The 25,965-nt window shown below is 34.1% G+C and overlaps 1 protein-coding gene across 3 annotated transcripts in view; it reads right to left on the reverse strand.

Annotated features, from left to right (window-relative positions):
- The window catches only part of DPH6 (diphthamine biosynthesis 6), a 454,085-nt gene that overhangs the window by 278,016 nt on the left and 150,104 nt on the right, over positions 1-25,965 (reverse strand). For all 3 annotated transcript variants that reach the window (XM_074289213.1, XM_074289214.1, XM_074289215.1), the window contains exon 6: positions 17,148-17,209. In XM_074289213.1, the coding sequence (XP_074145314.1) occupies positions 17,148-17,209 (62 nt within the window). The remainder of the gene's footprint in view (positions 1-17,147; positions 17,210-25,965) is intronic.

Here is a 25,965-nt window from a genome sequence, read left to right on the forward strand (position 1 = left end):
TGTTTTTACTTTACTCTTATTGAAGGGTTTTTTTGGTTTTTTTAGGGGGCGGGGGCTGAGGATATCTATGTTTCCTTTCACAACATATAAATGTTCTGCATAACTTCATATGTGCATTCTTAAAGGGGGTTGGAGTGAAGAAGAAGGGAGAGAATCTGGTACTCAACATTTTTTTAAAAATATAAAACATTGCTGGGAAGGATTGCGGGAAGATGGTGTAATAGGTTGGTAAATTTCAAACCCTCCAGATTTTCCCCATAAATAAAACAAATTTGCACCTCAGGGCAAACACAGACAAGTGAAAATCAGGGAGTCTTGGGGTAGAACAAGGTCCTCCTGATACAACCCAAGAAAATTTGAAAATTTGAGATCAGAAGACCAGGTGCCTGGGATTAAAAAACACCAAGTGGGGAGCCCTGGGGCTGGGGGTGGCTGAAGACTCCACAAAAACCACAGAAACTTTAACTTCCAGAATTGTTTGTGGAGTCCTAAATTCAGACTGAGGTAACCTCCACTGATTAGGAATGCCAGGCCCAGCTGTGCTGCAAGGACATGGCACTGGTCTTGGATAGGCCGAGAGAATATAATAAAGATGACAATGCTCCCCAAACTAATCTATTTATTTAGTGCTATACCAATCAGACTCCCAAGAAACTATTTTAATGACCTAGAAAAAATAACAACAAAATTCATATAGAAGAATAAAAGGTCGAGAATTGCAAGGGAACTAATGAAAAAAAAGTCAGATGAAAGTGGTCTAGGTGTACCTGATCTAAAGCTATACTATATAGCAGCAGTCACCAAAACCATTTGGTATTGGCTAAGAAATAGACCAGTCGATCAGTGGAACAGATTGGATACAAAGGACAAAAAAGGGTACATCTATAGCAATCTAGTCTTTGACAAACCCAAAGATACCAACATTAGGGACAAAAATTCATTATTTGGAAAAAACTGTTGGGAAAACTGGAAATTAGTATGGCAGAAATTAGATATGGATCCACACTTAACACCATATACCAAGATAAGATCAAAATGGGTTCATGATTTAGGCATAAAGAATGAGATCATAAATAGATTAGAGGAACAGAGAATAGTCTACCTCTCAGACCTGTGGAGGAGGAAGGAATTTATGACCAGAGGAGAACTAGAGATCATTATTGATCACAAAATAGAACATTTTGATTACATCAAACTAAAAAGTTTCTGTACAAACAATACTAATGCAAATAAGATTAGAAGGGAAGTAACAAATTGGGAAAATATTTTTACAGCTAAAGGTTCTGATAAAGGTCTTATTTCCAAAATATATAGAGAACTGACCCTAATTTGTAAGAAATCTAACCATTCCCCAATTGTTAAATGGTCAAAGGATATGAACAGACAATTCTCAGATGATGAAACTGAAACTATATCCACTCATATGAAAGAGTGTTCCAAATCATTACTGATCAGAGGAATGCAAATTAAGACAACTCTGAGATACCACTACACACCTGTCAGATTGGCTAAGATGACAGGAAAAGATAATGATGAATGTTGGAGGGGATGTGGGAAAACTGGGACCCTGATGCATTGTTGGTGGAGTTGTGAAAGAATCCAGCCATTCTGGAGAGTAATTTGGAACTATGCCCAAAAAGTTATCAAACTGTGCATACCCTTTGATCCAGCATTGCTGCTATTGGGCTTATATCCCAAAGAAATGCTAAAGAGCGGAAAGGGACCTGTATGTGCTAAAATGTTTGTGGCAGCTCTTTTTTGTTGTAGCTAGAAACTGAAAGATGAATAGATGTCCATCAATTGGAGAATGGTTGGGTAAATTATGGTATATGAAGGTTATGGAATATTATTGCTCTGTAAGAAATGACCAGCAGGAGGAATACAGAGAGGCTTGGAGAGACTTACATCAACTGATGCTATGTGAAATGAATAGAACTAGAAGATCGCTGTACACTTCAATGTTGTATGAAGATGTATTCTGATGGAGGTGGATATCTTCAACATGGAGAAGATCCAACTCACTTCCAGTTGATCAATGATAGACAGAGACAACTACACCCAAAGAAGGAACACTGGGAAGTGAATGTAAACTGTCAGAACTACTGTCTATCTACCCAGGTTACTTATACCTTCGGAATCTAATATTCAATGTGCAACAAGAAAATGGTATTTACACACATGTATTGTATCTAGGTTATACTGTAACACATGTAAAATTTATAGGATTGCCTGTCATCAGGGGGAGGGGGTGGAGGGAGGGAGGGGATAATTTGGAAAAATGAATACAAGTGATAATGTTACTAAAAAAATTACTCATGCATATATAATGTCAAAAAAATTATAAATAAATAAAATTTAAACAAACAAACAAAAAAAGGACATGGCACTGGAAGAGAAGGAACTAGCATTGGATGAATGCAGAAGTAGTGGGACAGGGACACTGCTGGCTACCTGCTCTTGATGAAAATGGAGCTCTTGATTTGGGGTTCCTGGTCAGAGGGGAGAGCTGAAGTGAAGCCAGAGGCACCAATCTCCCCACCCCAGTATTAGAGGTACTTATACGAATATATATATATTTTTTTTAATGAACTAGTAAAGAAGTAAATAAACAAAAACAAAACAAAACAAAACAAAACCCACCACAGAAACCTATTCTGGGAACAAGAAAGAACAGAGTTCATCTTCAGAGGAGGATCCTGAAGGAAGAAAAGCTTTTACCCCACGGAGTAATGTGAAATGGTTCTCTGCCCAGAGAGAATTTATAGAATTCAAAAAATTAAAAATGAGAGACATTGAGGAAAAACTAAAACTAAAATGAAATAAAAACCATCCAAGAAAAGCAAGAAGATTATGAGAAAAAAAGTTAACCAACCAGAAAAGAAGATAAAGAGTCTCAAAAATGAAAATAACTTTGAAAATTGAAATTAGGAAAGGGAAAGTCAGTGATGCTATGAGACACCAAGAAATAACAGATTTATAAAGAATGAAAAAATAGACCAGAATGTGAAACATTTTATAAGAAAAGTGACAGATCTGGAGAAGAGATCAAGAAGAGAAAATATAACAATAATTGGATTGACTAAAAGTTGCAATCAAAAAAGGGTCCTTGACATAATAATTCAAGAAATAATGCAAGAAATTTGTCCTGGAGTGATAGAACAGGAGGAAAAAGTGGAAATAGAAAAAAAAAAAATCCACCCATCATCATATCACATCAACAAGAGATTTTCTGTGGAAACACATAACATTACTGTCAAATTTTGAGACCCCCAGATCAAAGAGAAAATTTTGCAAGAAACAAACAAACAAAAAACCAATTCAAATAAGCTGGAGCTACAATTAGAATTGTACATTTAGAAATTACAATTAGAATTGAATTTATCAGCAGCTACAATAAAAAAGACTGCAGATCCTGGAATCATATCTATTATCAATCAAAAGAACAAAGTCTATAGTAAAAAATATCATATCCAGCAAAATTATCTATAATACTGAATGAGAAAAGAATGGATATTCAACAAACCTACAGATTTTTCAGGACTTTGTATCACCAATTCCAATAGAAAATTTAATATTTAAGAGCCAACATCAAAGATAAATTTCTAGGAACTCAATATGGACAAACTGTTTGTTTATTTATTTATTTTTAATGGGAAATGAATACCATATGTTTAAGATTGACATCAACAATAGGGCAGCTCAAAAAAAAATTGGGGCAGAGTTAAAGTAAAAATAGTAATTAATACAAATGAGGTACTGAGGAAAAATAAACAGAGACATTAGAAAGGGGAAGAGGCCTCACAGTTCTGAAAATCTACTCATATCAAGAATTGTTAAACAGGTAACACTACATATCTACCATGAAGAGTATACCACTCTTCAAAATCTATTAGGAAACGGGAGAGGGATGGGGGGACAGGGAAGCAGAGGGTGAGAGAAGAAGATGGGGGTAGGGGGAGATTAAGTAATAGCAAAGCAAGGTAAAAAACAGAATTAAAGCAAAAAGTCAGCAGGGATAGGAAAGGTATGTGTGTGTGTGGGAGGGGAGGGGCTTATGTGATATATATGTGTATGTATATATATATATATACATATATATATATATATATAAATATAAACATGTATATATATATATATAAATATGTATATATAAATATATGCTTTCTTAACTATAAGCCTGCTTGGGGTCCGGTGAGGGGATGAAGGGGAAAAAAAAAAGTAACAAAGGTGAGCAGTAGAGAACAAAAGAACAATTTACAAGGAAGTAAAGAAAGACACTCATGAACATAATTTCTTCTACACACACACACACACACACACACACACATATATACATATATATATATATATTTATTTAAAAAGCAAAAAAAAAAATATTTTCCCTAGAAGATCTGGTCAACATGATCCACTGACACAGGAAGCAGCTCAACCCTAAAAAAAACAAAAAAACCCCAGAAATCACAATGGCCAGATATGGAGATTATAGTTCAGGAACAACTTGCTTTGTTCCAAAAATCCTGAAAATTCCCCAATAGATATAAAGAAAAGCAGATCAATGGTGATTAACAGGCTAAGAGGAAATGAAATGGGAGAAAAGGGTCTTAAGCTGAAATGCAAGGAAAAAAAGTGGTTTATTGTGGTTAAATTACATATTCAACAGAATATACAGTTCTTAAGAGTAGGAACTAATTTATTTCTGTCTTTATATACCTAACACTTAGCATAGCCCTTTGCACATAAGTACTTAACTTTTTCTGGTAGAATTAACTTGACCAGAGGTAACTGGTTATTCAAACAGCTAGAGAAAAAAGCAAATTAAATGAAAAAAAAAAAAAAAGTAGCTTCAAAGCTGGGGAAAGGTATACTTGGAATAAAACTGTGGAAACACCAGAAGAATTGATTAATGACTCTATGTCAGCAAGGTATCTGCCCAAGAGAGTTATTTTTTAAAGCTGAATAGTCTAGTTCAACTATCTTCCTGCTGAACTGCATCCAAGTTGTTATGGTCTGGACATCCCAGGAGGACAGAATTATTGACAGGTGTGTCTAGTGGTGATGAAGTTCTTTGCTCCACTGCACTTCTTCAGTCCACCACTTTATATGCCAATTATCATGCCTTTCAGGCTATTCATTAACAGGGCTAAATTTTATATAACAAGACAGAACAGTCTCATTATAGAAATTAAAGATAAATGAAACCAGTAGCTTCCCATTCTGGGGGGAAATCCTCTCAAGGGATATACCTATTTTAGAAAGAATATAAAAGGACAGTATTCTAGAAATGTTACTAGGACCTCTTTAATAAAACATTTGGCAAGATGAAGAAAGAAGGACCAACAACAAAGATAACAGCAGAGTTTGGACTAAGACCAGTCACATAAAAGATGAGCAAAATCCAAGTGACTTTAACAACCAACAGGAAAAAAAAAAGTCTTCTTGTCCTCTGTGCATACAGAGGTAACTCTTCAACCTATCTAGCAAGGAGAGATCCAATGGATGATTTTTTTTCAAAAAATCATACTTCTTGTTTTCATTTGGGAACCTGAGCATACTTTGTCTTGGGCCAGAGACAGTTCCTTTAGTTGTGCAATTGACTGTAACTAGTACAAATTGGATCATTACTAATAATACCTACAAAAGTACAACTGACAGGCAGAGGTCAGTATTTTAATGGTAGTTTGCAGAAAATTATTTCTACTACTTATACAAAGTGCAGTGGGGGAAATTTCCTGGCTTGTATTTTTAAAAGAAGTTTTACATCATGACCCAATCCAATGAAAATAATTCCATTGATTTCAATTAAAAAACTCTACTGTTTCCCGACTATGTGCAAAGCATTTTAGAAAAGTGCTAGGTGAGATACAAGGACAATTAACACATAGTCTCTTACTAGCATGGAATTTAATGGATGGGGAACATGGATGTCTTACTGTAAATATACTGATAATAAACTTTGGAAGCAAAGATAATTCCTAAATCATGATGATCTAAGAAATTATGGAATTTGTAATTAATTTTTTTCACAAGTAGCTAAAAGATGGTACTAACAACTATTAACAGAACATTTTTCTTTCTTGGGAGTATGAATAACAGTGTTTTTAGAGTAAGAGGACCTAGTTTCAATTCCTAACTGTATTATTTACCTTTTCTGGATCTTCATTCACCTCTTCTGTAACATGAGGTTATATTAGATACTAGTTTATATAGCACATCATGTATAGGGGTGTGTGTGTGTGTGTGTGTGTGTGTGTGTGTGTGTGTGTGTGTGTGTGTGTGTAGTTTAGATACTAGACTTTTAACATTTTATCTCTAAACCCAAGATCTATTTATTAATTTACTTAAAGGTTTTTTAAAATTCCTTTCATCACAACCTCACCCCTTTTAAGCCCTAACAGTCAACTCTAAATAGTCTCATCGTTCAAATATGTAAATCTGTCATGACAAAGATAGTTTATTCTTGTTTCTCAAATAATAAATACTAAACTTTCAATAAAGAATTAGTATACCACATATAGGACTACAGAATGGCTGTGTCAGGGAAAAACTGGAAAATTCACTCCTGAAAATATCTTTTAACTTATGTTTTGAAAAAAGTTATAAAGTTAACTGTCAGGAACTATGTGCAGTATTAAGACTCATGTCAGCATTTTCCACACACAGTCTCATATTTCTATGTCTGAATTTTTTCAAACTCTCAGGGGAAGAGGCTTATGTTGAGGTTTTTATATTTCATTCTTGAGGATATTTAAATTCTTATAAAGTAGATAAGTGAAGCTTTTTCCTGTTTTCTAAGTATATAGGAGAATTTTCAAGTACAAAGTGAGATTATGAACAGATAACTTTTATTCATTAATTTCATTTTATTTATAAAACAAATACTTGTTAAGTGAATACTGTTTGCAAAACAGTATTTATTTGTAAAGAAAAATATAGTTTATGACCTCAAAGAACTCATAATTGTTGACAGGGTAGATAAGCCATGTTATACAGAAATACATATTTCAAATTAGAGTATAAGTGAGTATAACCAGTATGAAAACAAATTCTGGAGAAATCATTTCTAATTGGAGAAGATTAAGCAAGATTATGTATAGAAAGTAACATTTATACTAGTTAAAAAAACTCTGATTATTAGGTTATTACAATAGTTCATATGAAAGTTAATGAGGGCCTGAATCCAACAAACTGTGTTACCATTATGTTATCTTTTAATTATGGTCTAAAAGTTCATTTGCATGTATAACATCTGGATTTCAGAATATATTTTCTGATGTGTTTTCCAGGAATTTCCTTTGTCTTTTCCTTTACAATCACCAGCAAGAAATCATCAATCCATGATTTCCTTCACCTTTACCACCAAAGTTGACTCTAGTGGCAGTGGAAAAGAAGGGAGTTCCCACAGTTGTACCGCTATTGAGGTTGGAAAAGTCAAATTGTATTTTGCCTACTTTATAGATAAGATGAACCTTAGCATAAATGGAATAAATTATTTGTCTAAGGTTAATTAATGGTAAACTAGGAACTTGAACTCAGGTAACTGGTTCAATAATTTATATAGTAAAAAACTTATGATGCCTTTAAATGAGTAACTATAAAAACAGAACATGTCTTAATTACATATAACCTCTGGTCCATTCAATTGCAAAGGTTTTAAAGATAAAGAAGAAGCAAGATGTCTTGGATAAGGCAATGGATTTGGAGGCCAGGAAGTCTTGGCTTCAAACTTTACCTAAGATGCCAAAGATACTGGGCAACTCTTTTAACCTTTCTGTGCTTCTGTTCCTTCATCTGTAAAATGATGAGTTTCAAGCAAATGGCCATTAAGAGAATGGATCCCTTCCTGTTTTAAATCTATGATCTTAAGACTTATATTGGGAAGTTTCATATTAGATGTTATTATGTCCATTATAAGCAGGGTAGATGTTCTATAGGGATTTCATATGTATAATGTTACTTCATTCATGTATACATTTATGCTCATCTAAACTTCATATGAGAAGGTACTTAGAAAATAAGGGGAATGATTTTGATGTGTCTATAAAGAAAATCTTAATATTTTATTTTAAACTTAACACATATATGCAAAATTTGATACTATACCATAAATCACCAAAGACCTGGTAGATTTTTTCAATATTATTTCTAGCATTTAACATAGAAACAACATTTTTAGAGTTGGGGTATTATATCTATTTTACTGTGAAGTTCCTTAATAATTTCTGAGAATTGTATTAACAAGTTAAAAGAGTTATAGTTATTCTTTCATCTTACTGATATGGTTAATCACATTACTCAAAAAGATTAGCTGCTCTAAGCACTTTAAAATATCTGATTTGTCTTGGGCAGTGATGCAGGTTATCATGATAGGTATTAAATTGAAGAATTCACATACGCTATGTATAAGAGAAAAAGAATAGAAAGATTTATCTTTTTTTTTCCTTTTGTTGTCAGATTCATTGGGCTCTAAGAGAATTGGCCAATTAGATTTATTTTATGTTTTCTTTCAGTAAACACATAACATTCACCTTGTACAAGGAGGGGGGAAACAGGGTAAATGGGCTGTGAAGTACTACTATAACTATAATATTCTAGAAGTCAAGACTTACAAATAAGTAAATAACTACTTTGTGTACATATAAATGCATACATATGCATGTGTGCATGTGTGTAGTAGGAAAAAACATACTAATATAACATGATTTGAAAAAGTATTCCAAATCTAAGAATGTTTTATTCAATCCATAAAATTAGGATTGATTCTCTCACATACCTGGTTTATCTTCCTGGGAATATTTACTTATTATTAACCATCTAAGCCAAATTGCTGCAAATAGTGAATATATTTAAGAAGTTTGTCATAGACACATGATCTCAAATTCTTAGAGAGAGGAAAAAAAAACCCTAGCAAATTAATGGATAATAATTTCAAATGTGAAATTCTTTGTGGTAACTAAGAACTGGAAATGTATGAATATTCATTAATTGGAAAATGGTTGAACAAATTATGGTGTATAGTTGTGATGGAATATTACTGTGCTATAAGTAATGAGGAACTCAAAGATCTTAGGCAAGGAAAGATTTGCAGAAATGATGTAGAAGAAATGAGCAGAACCAAGAAAACACTATATACAATAAGAAAATATTATTTTAAGAACCCCTTCGAGTCACTAAATCATTATTAACTATGATAAATAAATTAAAAATATAAGGTATGTGAAAACACTATCTGTACATATGACACATATATATTGACACTGTTGGCTTTTCTTCAAACATGTTGTTTTGGATGATGAAACATACTGAAAATGGCTTATGTTAAGGACAATTTCATAATATTTTGAAGGAGACCTTAATTTTATTTTATTTTTCATTAGTTCCCTTGAAATTATTGACCTTTTACTCTTCCAGATGAATTTTGTTGTTTTTTGCTAGGTCATTAAAATAATTTCTTGGGAGTCTGATTTGTATAGCACTAAATAAATAGATTAGTTTAGGTAGTACTGTCATCTTTATTATATTAGCTTAACCTATCTGAGAGCACTTAATATTTTTCCAATTGTTTAGATTTGACTATATTTGGAAAGTGTTTTGTAGTTTTGCTCATATAACTCCTTTCTCTTAGGAGATAAATTCCCAAATATTTTATAATTTTGACAGTTATTTTAAATGGAATTTCTCTTTCTATCTCTTGCTGTTGGATTTTATTAGTGATGTATAAAAATGCTGATGATTTATGTGGACTTATTTTGTATCATGCAACTTTGCTAAAGTTGTGGATTATTTTTAATAACTTTTTAGTAGAATCTCTAGGCTTCTCTAAGTATACCATTGTAATGTTTTCTTCTCTAAGTCGTAATTGTTCTCTGGGAAGAGATTTATTGGGGAGCTTCTGGAGACAGCCTTGGTTTCAGTTCAGTTTTAAAAATCACCCCAAATGAAGCCAGGAGTTAAAGTCCAAATTCTTTATTGTTTCTTCCAAAATCTTATATCCTTAACTTGGGAATCAGCTAGTTTTCTGGAGGCCTTTCTCTCTCCTTGGCACCTGAGAGCTCTTGTCCAAATGTCTCCAGCCAGCATAAAGGTGGAAATGGGAATGAATCTTGACTCTGAATTCCTGGAGCTTCCAGTGGGCTTGTCTTTTTATATGCACTTATAAAGGTGTGAAAGGTGTGAACTCTGAAATAGAGAACTGTTAAGTACCATGCTAAATTAGACAACCGACTTAGCACTTTGTAAGAATCCTAACATACCATCATATCATTACCAAACGGTGATAATTTGGTTTCCTCATTACTTACTCTAATTCCTTTAATCTCTTTTTCATTTCTTATTGCCAATACTAGCATTTCTAATACAATACTAAATAATAATGGTGATAGTGGGCAACCTTGTTTCATTTTATTGGGAATAGTAGCAGTGTATCACTATTACATATGATGCTCACTGATGGTTTTAAATAGTCCACTTATTCCTATACTCTTTACTGTTTTTAATAGGAATGGGTGTTGGATTTTATCAAAGGCTTTTCCTGCATCTATTAAGAAGATCATATGGTTTTTATTAATGTGGTATTGCGATAGTCAATTATGTTAATAGTTTTCCTAATTTTGAACCAGCCCTGCATTCTAGTATAAATCCTACTTGGTCATAGTGTATTATCCTGACGATGATTTTTTGTAATCTTTTTGCTAATATTTTATTTAAGATTTTTGCATCAATGTTCGTTAGAGAGACTGGTCTATAATTTTCTTTCTCTGTTTTCAACCTACCTAGTTTAGGTAGCAGTATCATGTCTGTGTCATAAAAGGAATTTGTTAGGACTCCTTCAATCCCTATTTTTTCAAATAGTTTATATAGCAATGGAGTTAACTGTTCTTTAAATGTTTGGTCCTTCGACTTCCGGCCAAGATGGTGGCGTGGAGGCAATCAACTGCTTGAGCTCCTCGTTTTCTCTCAGAACTTACTTCATGACAAGCCTCAGACTTAATGCTTGACCCAGAAAGAAATCCACAAATAATCACCAAGAGAAGACATCCTTGAAAGTCGCCAGAAAAGATCTGTGTTTGCTCGGGGTCGGGTCAATCAGACTGGGCGCAGACTGGTGGCAGGCAAGCCAGAGTGAAACAGGCAGCTCACACAGCTCAGACCGGAGGGGTACGATCTCTGCCGTTTCTGCAAAAAGACTTTTTCCCCAATGTGGATACTCTGTCTTGGCAGCAAGCTAGGAGCAGCAGAGAGGGTGTAAACACTGGAGGTGAAGATTAAAACCCCAGAAAGCCAGCGTCTCTCAGAAACCGGCCACCCCAACCCCCACCTAGACTGACTCAGCGAGTTCTCAGAGCCTCAGAGCGCAGACTCAGTACAGTCATTGCTGTTCTGTTAGTGACTCTCTGCTGCCCTACCCCCAGTCTGTAGAGGAAGCCCATTAATACCATCCAGCCCCATCCCCCCCAAAACAGACCTATTGTTTCTCTTCAGATGATGAAATTAAAACTATTTCCGCTCAAAGGAAAGAGTGTTCCAAATCACTATTGATCAGAGAAATGCAAATTAAGACAACTCTGAGATATCATTACACACCTGTCAGATTGGCTAAGATGACAGGAACAAATAATGATGAATGTTGGAGGGGCTGTGGGAAAACTGGGACACTGATGCATTGTTGGTGGAGTTGTGAAAGAATCCAACCATTCTGGAGAACAATCTGGAAATATGCCCAAAAAGTTATCAAAATGTGCATACCCTTTGACCCAGCCATACTACTACTGGGCTTATATCCCAAGGAAATACTAAAGAAGGGAAAGGGACCTGTATGTGCCAAAATGTTTGTGGCAGCCCTTTTCATAGTGGCTAGAAGCTGGAAGATGAATGGATGTCCATCAATTGGAGAATGGTTGGGTAAATTATGGTATATGAATGTTATGGAATATTATTGTTCTGTAAGAAATGACCAACAGGAGAAATACAGAGAGGCTTGGAGAGACTTACATCAACTGATGCTAAGTGAAACGAGCAGAACCAGAAGATCACTATACACTTCAACAATGATACTGTACGAGGATGTATGCTGATGGAAGTGGTTATCTTCAACATAGAGAAGAGCTAATCCAATTCCAATTGATTAATGATGGACAGAATCAGCTACATCCAGAAAAGGAATACTGGGAAATGAGTGTAAACTGTTATTTTTACCTTCTGAATCCAATTCTTCCTATGCAACAAGAAATTCGGTTCTACACACACATATATTGTATCTATTGTAATATATTTAACATGTATAAGACTGCCTGCCATCTGGGGGAAGGGGTTGGGGGAGGAAGGGAAAAAATCTGAATAGAAGTAAGTGCAAGGGGTAATGTTGTAAAAAATTACCCATGCATATGTACTGTCAAAAAAAAAGTTATAATTATAAAATTAAATAAAAATTTTAAAAAAAAAAGAAATTAAATTAAAAAAGTTTGGTAGAACTCACATGTAAATCCTTCTGGGCCTGAGGATTTTTTTCTTAGGGAATTGATTAATAGCTTGTTCCATTTCTTTTTCTGAAATTGGACAATTTAACCAATTTATTTATTCCTTCCTGTTAATCTGGGCAAGCTATATTTTTGAAGGTATTCATCCATTTCATTCAAGTTATCGAATTTATTGGCATCAAATTGGGCAAAGTGACTCCTAATTATTGCTCTAATTTCCTCTTCATTAGTGGAAAGTTCTCTCTTTTCATTTATAAGACTAACAATGTGATTTTCCTCTTTCCTTTTTCTAATCAAATTTACTAAGGGGTTTATCTATTTTATAGGTTTTTTTTTTCCCCATAGAAACAACTCTTGTTTTATTTATTAATTTTTTTACTTTCAATTTTATTGATCTCTCCTTTTATTTTTAGAATTTCAAGTTTAATGTTTGGGGGTTTTTAATTTACTCTTTCTAGCTTTTTTAATTGTAAGCCTAATTCAATGATTTTCTTTCTCTATTTTATGCAAGTAGGCCTCTAGAGATATAAAATTTCCCCTTATTACTGCTTTGGCTGCATCCCACACATTTTGGTATGTCACCTCATTATTGTCATTTTCTTCAGTGAAATTATTAATTGTGTCTATGAGATGCAGTTTCACCCATTCATTCTTTAGGATGAGATTATTTAGTTTCCAATTACTTTTTCTTCTTTTTTCCCTTGGCTTTTTATTGAATGTCATTTATATTACATAGTGATCTGAAAAGGCATTTACTATTTCTGCCTTTCTTCATTTGAATTTGAGGTCTTTATGCTTTAATATATAGTCAATTTTTGTATATGTTCCATGAACTGCTGAGAAGAAAGTGTACTCCTTTCTCTCTCTATTTAGTTTTCTCCAAAGATCTACAATATCTAACTTTTCTAGTGTTCTATTTACCTCTTTAACTTCTTTTTTATATATTTTGTGGTTTATCTAGTTCTGAGAATGCAAGTTTAAGATCTCCCACTATTATAGTTTTGCTGTCTATTTCTTCTTGGAACTTTTTAAACTTTTCCTTTAGGAATTTAGATGTTATACCACTTCGTACGTATATGTTTAGTATTGATATTCCTTCATTTTCTATGCTACCCTTTAGCAAGATATAATGCCCTTCCTTATCTCTTTTAATTAGATTAATTTTTGTTTTTGCTTGATCTGAAATGAGGATAGCTACCCCTGCTTTTCTGACTTCACCTGAATCAAAATAGATTCTGCTTCAGGCTTTTACCTTTACTCTGTATGTATCATCCTGCTTCAAGTGTGTTTCTTATAAACAACATATTGTAGGATTTTGGCTTTTAATCCAGTCTGCTATCTGCCTTCACTTTATGGGGAAGTTTACCCCCTTCATATTTATGGTTAAAATTACTGATTCTGTATTTCCTGCTATCTTGTTAACCCCAGATTATGCTTTTCTCTTTCTTTTTCCCCTTCCCCCCTTCCCCAGTATTAAACTTATGAGTACTACTTGCCTCCCACAGCTCTCACTTTTTAGGCTCCCTCCCTCCTCCTTAGAGTCCCTCCCTTTTTCTTAAATCTTTCCCCTATAATTTCTATATTCTCTTCTATCTATCCTACCCTTTCCCTTTTAGCTTTTCCCCTCCCACTTTTCAATGAGATTGGAGAAATTTCTCTGTAAACCGAATATGTCTAATATTTTCTCTTTGAGCCAATTCTGATGAGAGTAAGATTCACACTATGATAATTCCCCTCCCTTCTTTCCCTCAGATATAATAGGTTTCCTTTGCCTTTTCATGAGATTTAGTACCTCCATTTTTCCCTTTTTCTGGTACAATTTCCTTTCTACCTCTAGATACTTTTTAATATTATAACAGTAAAACCAAATTATACATGTACTCTTCCTGTATACCTATAACAGAAATACAGTTCTCAAGGGCTCTTTTTACCTTTTTATGCTTCTCTTGAGTCTTATATTTGGAGGTCAAAGTTTTTATTTAGTTCTGTTTTTTTCATCAAAAATAAATCGAATTCACTTACTTCAATGACTATCCATCTTCTTCCCTGGAAGAAAATGTTCAGGTTGGCTGGGTAAGTTATTCTTGGCTACGTACCAAATTCCTTAGCCTTTCAGAACATCAGATTCCAGGACCTTTGATCCTTTAATGTGGATGCTGTTAGATCCTGAGTAATACTTATTGTGGCTCCTCAGTATTTGAATTTTTTTTTTTTTTCTCGTTGCTTGTAGAATTTTTTCCTTGGTCTCATAGTTTTGGAATTTGGCCACAATATTTTTTAGAGTTTTAATTTTGGGGTCTCTTTCTGTAGGTGATTGATCAATTATTTATTTTGCCTTCTGATTCTATGACCTCAGTGCAGTTCTCTTTGATGATTTCCTGAAAAATAGTGTCTAGGCTCTTTTTTTCATCATGATTTTCAGGAAGTCCAATAATCCTTAGATTATCTGTCCTAGATATATTTTCTAGTTCTGTTGTTTTCCCAAGTAGGTATTTAACATTTTTTCTATTTTTTTCTTTTTTTTTTTTTTTTGGTTTTGCTTGACTGATTCTGCGTCTCCTTAAGTCATTCATTTCTATTTGTTTAATTCTGACTTTTAATGGATTTTCTTCATTTACTTTTTTATTATCATTAATATTATATTTTCATAATTGTCCAATTGAGTTTTTAAATGAGTTGTTTTGTTCTATGGAATTTTTTTTTTTTCCGTTTTGCCAATTTTATTTTTTTAAGGAATTGCTTTCTTTTTCCAATTCACAAATTGTTTTTCAGGGAGTTGTTTTCTTTTTCTACTATATCTTTTAATGAGTTATATGGCTTATCCAGACCCTCTTTCCTTTCTCCATTTTTCTTCTAGCTCTCTTTTAAAAGGCTTTTAAATTTCTTCTATGAGAGTCTTATGTGGTGGGGACCAGATCATATCCACTTTGGGGTTTTCATCTAGAGACAAACTATTTTAGTTGACTCAGCAATTTAAATCTCTCTTTCAATACAGAAGTTATCTATAGTTTGAGCCATCTTTGCCTTTTTACTCATTTTAACAACAACAAAAAAGCTGCAGTCTGCTTTTGGGGCAATGAGAGGTTTCAGAGCTTCCTCAGCAGACAACAGGAAGTAGCAGTGAAGTGGCAGCAGAAGGTAGCGGCTATACTGGGATTAGCGTTTGAGCTGAGATTGTGCTGAGTCCCTCCAAGTGCTGGGTGGGTGTGGCCAGGTCCCAAGAGACTCAGGCATTTTGGGGTTATAGTCTTTACTTTCTGTGTTTATAGCTTCTCTGTTGATCTACTGGCTTGCTGCTAGAGCAGAATAGTCAACACTGTAGTAGAGTTGTCCCCACAGATTTTTCTGTAGGCAGAGACCATACCCCTCCTTCCCCCCACCCACTCCCTCCCTCTTCCCCGATCAGTGTGAGCTGTTCTCTGTGCTCTCACTGCCTATCTGCCTGAGTCTGTGACTGGCCCAGACCCATTCCATCTGCGTGTACAAACAAAAACAGACCTTTTCTGGTGAATTTCAAGATTATCTTCTGTTGGTAATATGTTGTACTCCCAATATTCGTGGGTTCTGATAGTCAAGCAATAATTCAGAGGCTGTTTCTTTAAAATATTTTGAGGGTAGAGGAGAGCTCAGAAAGACACGTCCTCTCTGACATCCAGAAATGTATTCCCATTATATATCCATTTTATAGATTGTTGTGATATGGGAGCCACCTGTCAGTGGCTGCTGGAGACCCAACCCAGACCTGCAGAATGGATCTCTTCATGTGAGAGGATGATACAAGGAGGCTGAGAGGCAATTGATGTTCTCTGACTTCTTCACTGAGCCACCATTGTGCTATCTGATCTCTCTCCTCTTCCCTCTGCCTCCAATATATTTCATTCCCAGTCCACAACTCAGCAAAAGGCTGCCCTGCAACTCCTTCAGATGTTATGATTCACAGCTGTGGAGGCTCTTGGAGAAATGACCTACCCCTTCACATAAGCATGGCCCTTAACAATAGATGAAATTAAGTAACTAAAATTGGTATTTAATATGTGTAAGGTTACTTACCAGAGGAGTAGAAAAAGCAAACCATGACAGGGTATGTTGAAAAATATCACTCATTATTATTATGGTCATGCTTTAGTTTCATAAAATGAAATCTAAGCGGTAAATAGTCTATATTAAGATAAGTATAGTACTTCTAAAACTTTGGTTAGCATTAAGATAAAAACATAAAATACTTGTATATAATTTTACTTTATATAATTACTTTATATAATTTTTACTTGTATATAAGAGAATTTAATAATAATTGATTTAGCACTTAATTTTTAAGGATAAAGAAAAATAACAATGACATTGCCTTAAAGATATTTAATATTATTTTTGCTGAAAATTGTTTAAGTACCATATATAATATTCACCAAGTTTCTCCACATTTCCCAAGATAATAACAATAGTTCTTAGAATGGCAAGGGAAAAAGCAAATTTTATAACATACTACATAGTAAAATTTACTCTCTTGGCCTCAGGCCAAGTGGACTGTTGATAATTCATAAGACTTAACTTGCACATTAGAAACTTAAAACTTGCTTTTCTGATGTTTTTAATGTGAAGTTAATTTTAGCAAGGAGTAGCACATCTTTTTCTCCTTTAAAATACATATTTTGAACAACCATAAGTAATTCTTACCTCATAGAGATCAGATTCCACTTGATCCAGTGTTTTCCCAAGATGTTTATCTGGATTTAACCCTGACCAAAAAATGGGAGATTTTTTTTCAGAATTTTGGTTTTTAGGGATGAGTAATTTTATTAAATAGATATTTGATAAATTCATGGGTTCTAAAATCAAAAGAAGCTTTCTAACCACTCTTTTTAGCTTATGTTATATATTTGACATTGTTTTGATCAAAAAGTCCACATACTTAGCAAAGAGTATTAGTAATTAGATTTGACCCGGGGGGTAGCATGGGTGAGCTCCTTTTCTTTTGCATTGTATGTCAACCAAATTATGAATTTTTCTTGTTTTGAAACATTCTATTTAATAATTCAAGTTAATTTAACAGCCATAAACCATATGGCCATGACAGATACTGATGATTCAAATTAACTTTCTTCCTTCAAGACACTAACTTTAGAAATATTGTACCACACACATAATTAGGATGCAAGGTAGACTATGACAGAGGTAAAAGTACATAAATGCTTCATGAAAAATGAGAGGGGATGATCTTTTTCAGAGGGAGAAATAAGAATCAAAGAAAATTAGCATAGGAAAAAAATGGTATCTTATCAGAGCCTCAGAAAAAGGAAAAATTTCAGTAGACAGAGTTTATTCAGTATATAAATGTTTATTAAGCTTCTTCTGTAGGAACTGTGATAAACAATGAGAAGAAGAAAATCAAAAGTCAGTCCAGTATGAAAACAACAGCAAATTATAGGGAAAAAAACAATAAAAATTTTTTTTTAAATTTTTATTAAAGCTTTTTATTTACAAAATACATGCATGGGTAATTTTTCAACACTGACCCTTGCAAAGGGTTATGTTCCAAATTATCCCCTCCTCCCCACCCACCCAAGCTGGCAGGTAGTCCAATACATGTTAAATGTTAAAATATATGTTAAATCCAATATATGTATACATATTTATACAGTTATCTTGCTACACAAGAAAAATTGTATCAAGAAGGGAAAAAAAACTGGTAAAGAAAACAAAATGCAAGCAAACAACCACAGAAAGAGTGAGAATGCTACGTAGTGGTCCACACTCAGCTCTCACGGTTCTCTTTGGGTGTAGATGGCTTTCTTCATCACCGAATAACTGGAATTGGTTTGAATCATCTCATTGTTAAAGACAGACACATCCATTAGAATTGATCATTGTGGACTTCCAGGGGCAGAGCCAAGATGGCGGAGAGGACACATGTTTCTCTCTGACCTTTTTTATAAACCCTCACAATAATTACAAAATCCAGCCTCTGAATTAGTTCTGGATGGACAGAACCCACAAATATTGGGAGTGCAACAAATTATCAGCAGAAGAAAAATGTCTGTTTCAATTGGAAACAGGAGAGAGCCAGCAAAGCACAAACAGCTGACAACTAAAGCCAGCGCAGACAGAGCTGGGAACTGGGGCAGAACAGTCTCAGTATAGTGATGTGACTTGTGGGGCAGAGAGTTGGGGGGAGAAAGCAGACCAGAGAAGATCTGTTTCATTTGAAAGTGGGAGAGAGATAGTGAGGCCCAAGCAGCTAACCATAAACGCCAGTGCAGATAGCTCAGAGTCCCAGAGCAGTGCAGTCTCAGGGTGCTGAGCAGATTCTGACCACAAACAGCAGGGCAAACAGCACAGAGCCCTGGGGCATTGCTGATGACTTCATGTGGCAGATCCAGCATGAGATGTGAATCAGCACTGACTCAGTGAAGCTGAAGTTACTTGGAAAACTTCTTCTGCCCTAAAGCCCGACCTTAACTTAACTTAAAAAAAAAAAAAATCAGTAAAAAAGTAAAGAGGACTCTAACAATTGTCAGCTTCTATGGTGAAAAAGAAGAAAAGATTTCAAATCCCAAGGAGACTAAAGGCAGATTGTCTCCAGATGAAGCTCCAAAAGATGGAATAACCTGGACCCCATCACACAAGGCTCTCCTGGAAGAACTTAAAACGGATCTTAAAAGAGAACTAGAAAAAAAACAGTGAAAGGAAATAAAAGCCTTGCAAGAGAGTTTGGAAAAGGCAACACAAAACAGACATAATGAAATGGAAAAAGCATATAACTCATTGAAACATAAATTTGATAAATGGAAAAAGAAAGGAACTTCCAGAAAAACAGAATTTGTGAAATAGAAAAAGAAAATAACTTCTTAAAAAAAAAAAAAAAAACATTCCATAGAACAAAAGAACTTATTCAAAAATTAATTGGACAAATACAAAAAGAAGTAAAAAAAAAAGTAAATGAAGAAAATAACACACTGAAATTCAGAATTGAACAAATGGAAACGAATGACTCAATAAGGCAGCAAGACTCAGTCAAGCAAAATCAAAAAAATGAAAAAATAGGAAAAAAACTGTAAAATATTTAATGAGAAAAACAACCGACCTGGAAAATAGATCTAGGAGAGACAATCTAAGGATTATTGAACTCCCTGAAATACATGATGAAAAAAAGAGCCTAGACAAATCATCAAAGAGAACTGCCCAGATGTCATAGAAACAGAAGGCATTTCATCAATAACCTATAGAAAGAGATTCCAAAATTAAAACTCCAAGAAATATTGTGGCTAAATTCCAGAACTATTAGACCAAGGAAAAAATATTACAAGCAGCCAGAAAAAAAACAATTTAAATACCGAGAAGCCACAATAAGGATCACTCAGGATCTAGCAGCTTCCAGGATCAAAGAGCCTGGAATCTGATATTCCAAAAGGCAAAGGGACTTGGTAAAGTATGGTATTTGGTTGGAGGTTTTAATTTGTTCTTTTTCTGGTTTGTTTAGTTGCAAGCACAATTCATTGACCTCCTCTTTCTCTAGTTTATGCAAATAAGTCTCTAGAGATATAAAATTTCCTCTTATTACCACTTTGGCTGCATCCCACAAATTTTGATATGTTGTCTCATTATTGTCATTCTCTTAGATGAAATTACTGATTGTGTCTATGATTTGCTGTTTCACCCATTCTTTCTTTAGGATAAGATTATTTAGTTTCCAATTACTTTTTTTATTTTTCCCTGGCCTTTCATTAAAAGTAATTTTTTATTGCATCATGATCTGAAAAAAAAATACATTTACTATTTCTGCCTTTCTACATTTGATTTTGAGGTCTTTTATGGCCTAATATATGGTTAATTTTTGCATAGGTTCCATGACCTACCGAGAAGAAAGTGTAGTCCTTTTTGTCTCCATTCAATTTTCTCCAAAGATATATCATAACTAACTTTTCTAGTATTCTGTTTTCCTTTTTAACTTCTTTCTTGTTTATTTTGTGGTTCGATTAATCTAGTTCTGAGAAAGCAAGGTTTAGATTTCACTATTATAGTTTTGCTGACTATTACTTCTTGCAACTCTTTTTTACTTCTTGCAACTTCTCCTTTAGTAATTTAGATACTATAACTTGGTATAGTATCTATATACTGGTGTATATATGTTTAGTATTGACATTGCTTCATTTTCTATGCTGCCCGTTAGCAAGATATAGTGCCCTACGGTAAGGAAGGTAACTTTTAATTAGATCAATTTTTGCTTTTGTTTGATCTGAAATCAGGATGGCTACCCCTGCTTTTTTTACTTCACCTGAAGCATAACTGATTCTGCTCTAGACTTTTACCTCTACTCTGTATGTATTGTTCTGCTTTAAATGTGTTTCTTGTAAGCAACATATGGTAGGATTCTGGCTTTTAACCAACCCAGTCTGCTATCTGCTTATGGTTTTTTGGGAGAGTCCACCCTATTCACATTTATGATTAAAACTACTAATTCTGTATTTCCTGCCATCTTATTACCCCAGATTATATTTCTCTTTTTCCCTTTCCCCTTTCCCCTCCTTCTCAGTATTTTACTTATGACCACTACTTGTCTCAAGCAGTCCTCCCCCTTTAGAGACCCTCCCCCTTTCTTATGCCTTTCCCCTACTATTTCTGTTTTCCCTTCTATTTATCCTACTCCTTCCCCTTTCTGCTTTACCCTCCCACTTTTCTATAAGGTGAGAGAAGTTTCTTGGTAAAACCAAAATAACTAATATTCTTTCTTTGAACCAAATCTGATGAGAGTAAGATTCACACAATGTTCATCACCCTCCCTTATTTCCTTCAATTATAATAGGTTTTCTTTGCCTCTTCCTGAGAAGTAACTTCCCTCATTTTACTTCCACTTTCCTCTTTTTTTTCTGTACAATCCCCTTTTCACTTCTAGTTTCTTTTTTATGTTATAACAGTAAAATCAGATTACACCTGCATTCTCTATGTATACCCATAACAGAAATACAGTTCTCAAGAGTTCTTTTCTTTTCAGCTTTTTATGCTTCTCTTGAGTTCTATATTTGGAGGTCAAATTCTTTTTTTTTTTTTTTTTTTTTTTTTTTAATTAGCTCTGGTCTTTTTATCAGAAATAAATGGAATTCACCTATTTCATTGAATGTCCATCTTCTTCTCTGAAACAAAATGCTCAGTTTATTAAGGTAAATTATTCTTGGCTGCATTCCAAGTTCCTTTGCCTTTCAGAATATCAGATTCCAGGCCCTTTGATCCTTTAAGGTGGAAGCTACTAGATCCTGGGTAATCCTGTGACTTCTAGGTATTTGAATTGTTTCTTTCTGGCTGCTTGTAATACTTTTTCTTTGGTCCGATAGTTCTGAAATTTAGCCACAATATTTCTTGGAGTTATAATTTTGGGGTCTCTTTCAGGAATTGTTCAGTGAAGTCTTTCAGTGGCTATTTCACCTTCTGATTCTATGACAAGCAGGCAATTCTCTTTGATGATTTCATGAAAAATACTGTCTAAGCTCTTTTTTTCATCACCATTTTCAGGGAGCCTTAGATTGTCTCTTCTGGAGCTATTTTGCAGGTGTTCCAATTAGGTGTTTTACATGTTTGGGGTTTTGTTTGACTTATTCTTCTTGTCTCTTTGAGTCATTCATTTCCATTTATTCAGTTTTGTATTTTAGTGAATTATTTTCATTTACCTTTTTTTTTTTTTTTTAAACTTCTTTTTATATTTGTCCAATTGAATTTTTAAACAAGTTGTTTTGTTCTATGGAATTTTTTTTCCACAAATTCTGTTTTTTAAGGAGTTATTTTCTTTTTCCATTTCACAAATTCTGTTTTTTAAGGAGTTATTTTCTTTTCCCGTTTCACAAATTCTATCTTTCTGGGAGTTGTTTTCTTTTTCCATTTTTATCAAATCTGTCTTTTAATTAGTTATATGACTTTTCCAAACCCTCTTGCAAAGTTTTCATTTCCTTTCCCTATTTTTCTTCTAGCTCTCTTTTAAGATCCTTTTTAAATTTCTTCTAGGAGAGCCTTGTGTGATGGGGATCAGGCTATATCATCTTTTTTTTTTGCTTCATCTGGAGATGATCTGCTTTTAGTCTCCTCAGGGCTTGAAATCTGTTCTCTTTCACCATAAAAATTACCTATGATCAGAGCTCTTTTTGCTTTTTTACTCACCAAAAAAAAAAAAAAAGTTAAGGTCTGCTTTTAGGACAGGGGAGGTTTTCCGAGCTTCCTCTATAAGCAGCAGCAGCTGTGCTGAGTTAGTGCTGATTCACTCCAGGTGATGGGTGAACATGGCCAGGTCCCGTGAGATTCTGGTGCTTCAGGGTTCACTCTTTACATTTTATGCTTATGTTGGATGTTTTATAACTTCTCTCCTGATCAATTGGCTTGCAGCCAGGGCAGAGTAGCCAACACTGCTGTAGATTCCTCCCCATAGATTTGCCACCCTTTGGAGTCTGCACCACACCAGCTCTACGCTGTCTGCACTGGCACCTGTGCTCAACCTGCTTGAACTTGGCCCACCTCCCTCCTTGCCTGACTGAAAGGGACCTTTTCTGCCAATCTTCGAAATTATCTTTTGCTGGTAATTTGTTGCACTCCCAATATTTGTGGATTCTGCTGGCCCAGAGCTAATTCAAAGGTTGGATTTGTTAATTAATCTAAGGGTCATGGAAGAAGATCAGAAAGAATTGTGTGTCCTCTCTGCCATTTTGGCTCTGACCCCTCACCCCAAATTCTTATAGCAAATAAGCAATCAAGCAAAACTTATATACCCAATGCCCATGTCCAAAAATTTATATCTTTGTACCTCATATCCAAAACCTCTCTCTCAGGAAGGGCAACATGCTTCATCATAGGTCTTTCAGAAACAAGAAGCATAATAGCAATAGCAATAAAAAAATGAAAATAAATTGAAGGAATCAGAACAGGGAATGATAAAACTATCTTGTTTTGCAGTTAATATGATATTTATGGACAATCCCAAAGATTCAACTAAAAAAGTTAGTTGAGGCAATAATTTTAATAAGGCATCAGGATATGAAGTAAATCCATATAAATCATAATCATTTCTATATATCACAAACAAAATTCTGCAAGAAGAGATAGTAAAAAAATACACCACTTAAAATTGCTCTAGACAGTATAAAATATTTGGGAGTATAACTATCAAAACAAACCGAGGAACTATGTAAACAAAATTCCTTTTGAAAATTTATACAAATAAAATCAGATTTAAATAATTTGAAGAAATATTATTGTTCACAGATATGTTGGGCCAATATAAGAAAGTGACACTTTTACCCAAACTAATTTACATATCTAACATTATCCCACTTAATTGACCAAAAATTTTACTGAATTAGAAAAAAAAATAACAAAATTCATTTGGAAAAATAAAAAGACAAGATTATCAAAAGAAAAATGAAAAAAAATTGTAAAGGAAGGAGATTTAGCAGTACCAGAACTATATTATAAGGCAGTAATTATCAAAACTATCTTGTACTGCCTAAGAAATAAACACTAGGTCAATGGAATAGAATAGACATACAATTTATATCAGCAAATAAACACATTAACCTTGTATTTGACAAATGTAAAAGCTTAAGCTTTTGGGACAAGAATTTGTTCTTTTGGTAAAATTTGCTAAGAAAACTGGAAAGCAGTATTATAGAAATTGGGCATGAACTAGTTTCTCACACCATTTACTAAAGTAAGATAAAAGTAGACACATGAGCCTTAAAGATTTTAAAAGAAAATGAGAACCTGGAACATATTATTTATCAGAGTTGTGGATAAGCAAACAGTTTATAAATGACTATGATAGAGAGCAAAGTTAGATATAAAAATAATAATTCTGATTACATTAAATTAAAGTTTTATTTTTTAATTAATTTAGATAATATAATGTATATAATATAATAATTTAATTTAATTTTAATCATAAATAAAAATGCAAATAAAACAAATGTAGCCAACATCAGAAGGACAGTAGAAAATTGGGGGTAAATTTGTATAGACAGTTTTTTTCAGAAAAAGGTCTCATATCTAAAATGTTTGTCAAATCTATATGAATGTTATTCATCAATGACAAATGGTGGAAGAATATGAACTGGTAGTTCTCCAAAGAAGAAATCAAAACAATTTATAGCCATATGAAAAAATGTTCTAAATCATTATTGTTCAGAGAAATGCTGATTAAAACAACCTTGAGGTATCATTTGACACCCACTAGACTGGCTAAAAAGATAGAAGAGGAAAATGACAAATGTTGAAGAGGATATAGAAAAAATGGGACATTAATTCATTGTTGATGAAATTATGAACTGATCCATTTTGGATAGCAATTTGGAATTACACCTAAAGAATTAACGAATTACCTATACCCTTTAACCCAACAATACCAGTACTTTGTCTATTTTCAAAGATGATTGTGGGAAAAGGAAAGAAGCTATATGTTCTAAAATGTTCATAATAGCTCTCTTTGCGCTGACAAAGAACTGGAAACTGCAAGGTTGCCCATCAGTGAATGGCTGAACAAGTTCTGGTGTATGGTGTATGATAATTTTATTGCACATTTGAACTAATTTTTTTTATTGTACTATGCTATGGAAATTCTTGTTTTATTCCACAAATGAAAAATAACAAAGTTGAAAAAAAAAAGTCAGAGTCAAGATGAAAGATAGATAGGAAGCAGTGGTGGTATGATGATGAGATCCATTCACATACTATTCTAAACAGATTTAAAAGTTACACCAGATCTAGCCTTGAGGAAGAAATCCAGGAAAAGAAAAAAAAAGCCATAGTGAGTTATTTCTCCAGCCCTGCTCTACATAAGGAGACAGATAAGGAGGTATGAGGACACTGAGGTTAGGGAGCTTCTGAGCATACACCTCAGCATTCAGGGAGAGGGTGTATATTGAAGCAAAAGGTGGTTTCAAACACAGACTGGCTCAGATCCATTCTGGGGCACTACAACAGGGACAAGTTAGAATTGGCAGCTTTGTCACTCACTACCCAGTTCTGGATCAAAGATTCCTGTTGGTCTGAGAAGAGGAAGCTAGCCGGCCAGAATCTTACTTTCAATATTTAGTCTAGCCAGGAGAATACTGAAGAGCAAGAATATCAGATCAATAAGGAAGCTTCAATTTACCACTCTGAATCAAGAAATTTCTCTAGCATGGTGATGGGAAGTTGAGGGAAGGTCTAACAGCAGGCTTCTTTTGCATAGATCTAAACCCAAATTAGAAATTTTCAGAGTTCAAATCAGATGGCAGCAATCAGATTTTGCCTTGGATCAGAATGATGCAGGTTGTGGTCCCTTTAAGTAACTAGTCCTTTCAGACTGATTTATTCCTTTCTGATTCCCAACCCCTCCTAGCTGATGCATTACCAATTCAAGAATCTAGGACCTTTGATTCACAAATCCTGGTCAAAAGCACCGATCTGGGCTCTCTCAGCCCCCATAAGATCTGAGCCAACTTGGGACTCCACCCACAGACCCCTTTAGCTAAATCTCTTA

This window comes from Sminthopsis crassicaudata, chromosome 2 (genome assembly GCF_048593235.1).
Source record: "Sminthopsis crassicaudata isolate SCR6 chromosome 2, ASM4859323v1, whole genome shotgun sequence".
NCBI classification, from domain to species: domain Eukaryota; kingdom Metazoa; phylum Chordata; class Mammalia; order Dasyuromorphia; family Dasyuridae; genus Sminthopsis; species Sminthopsis crassicaudata.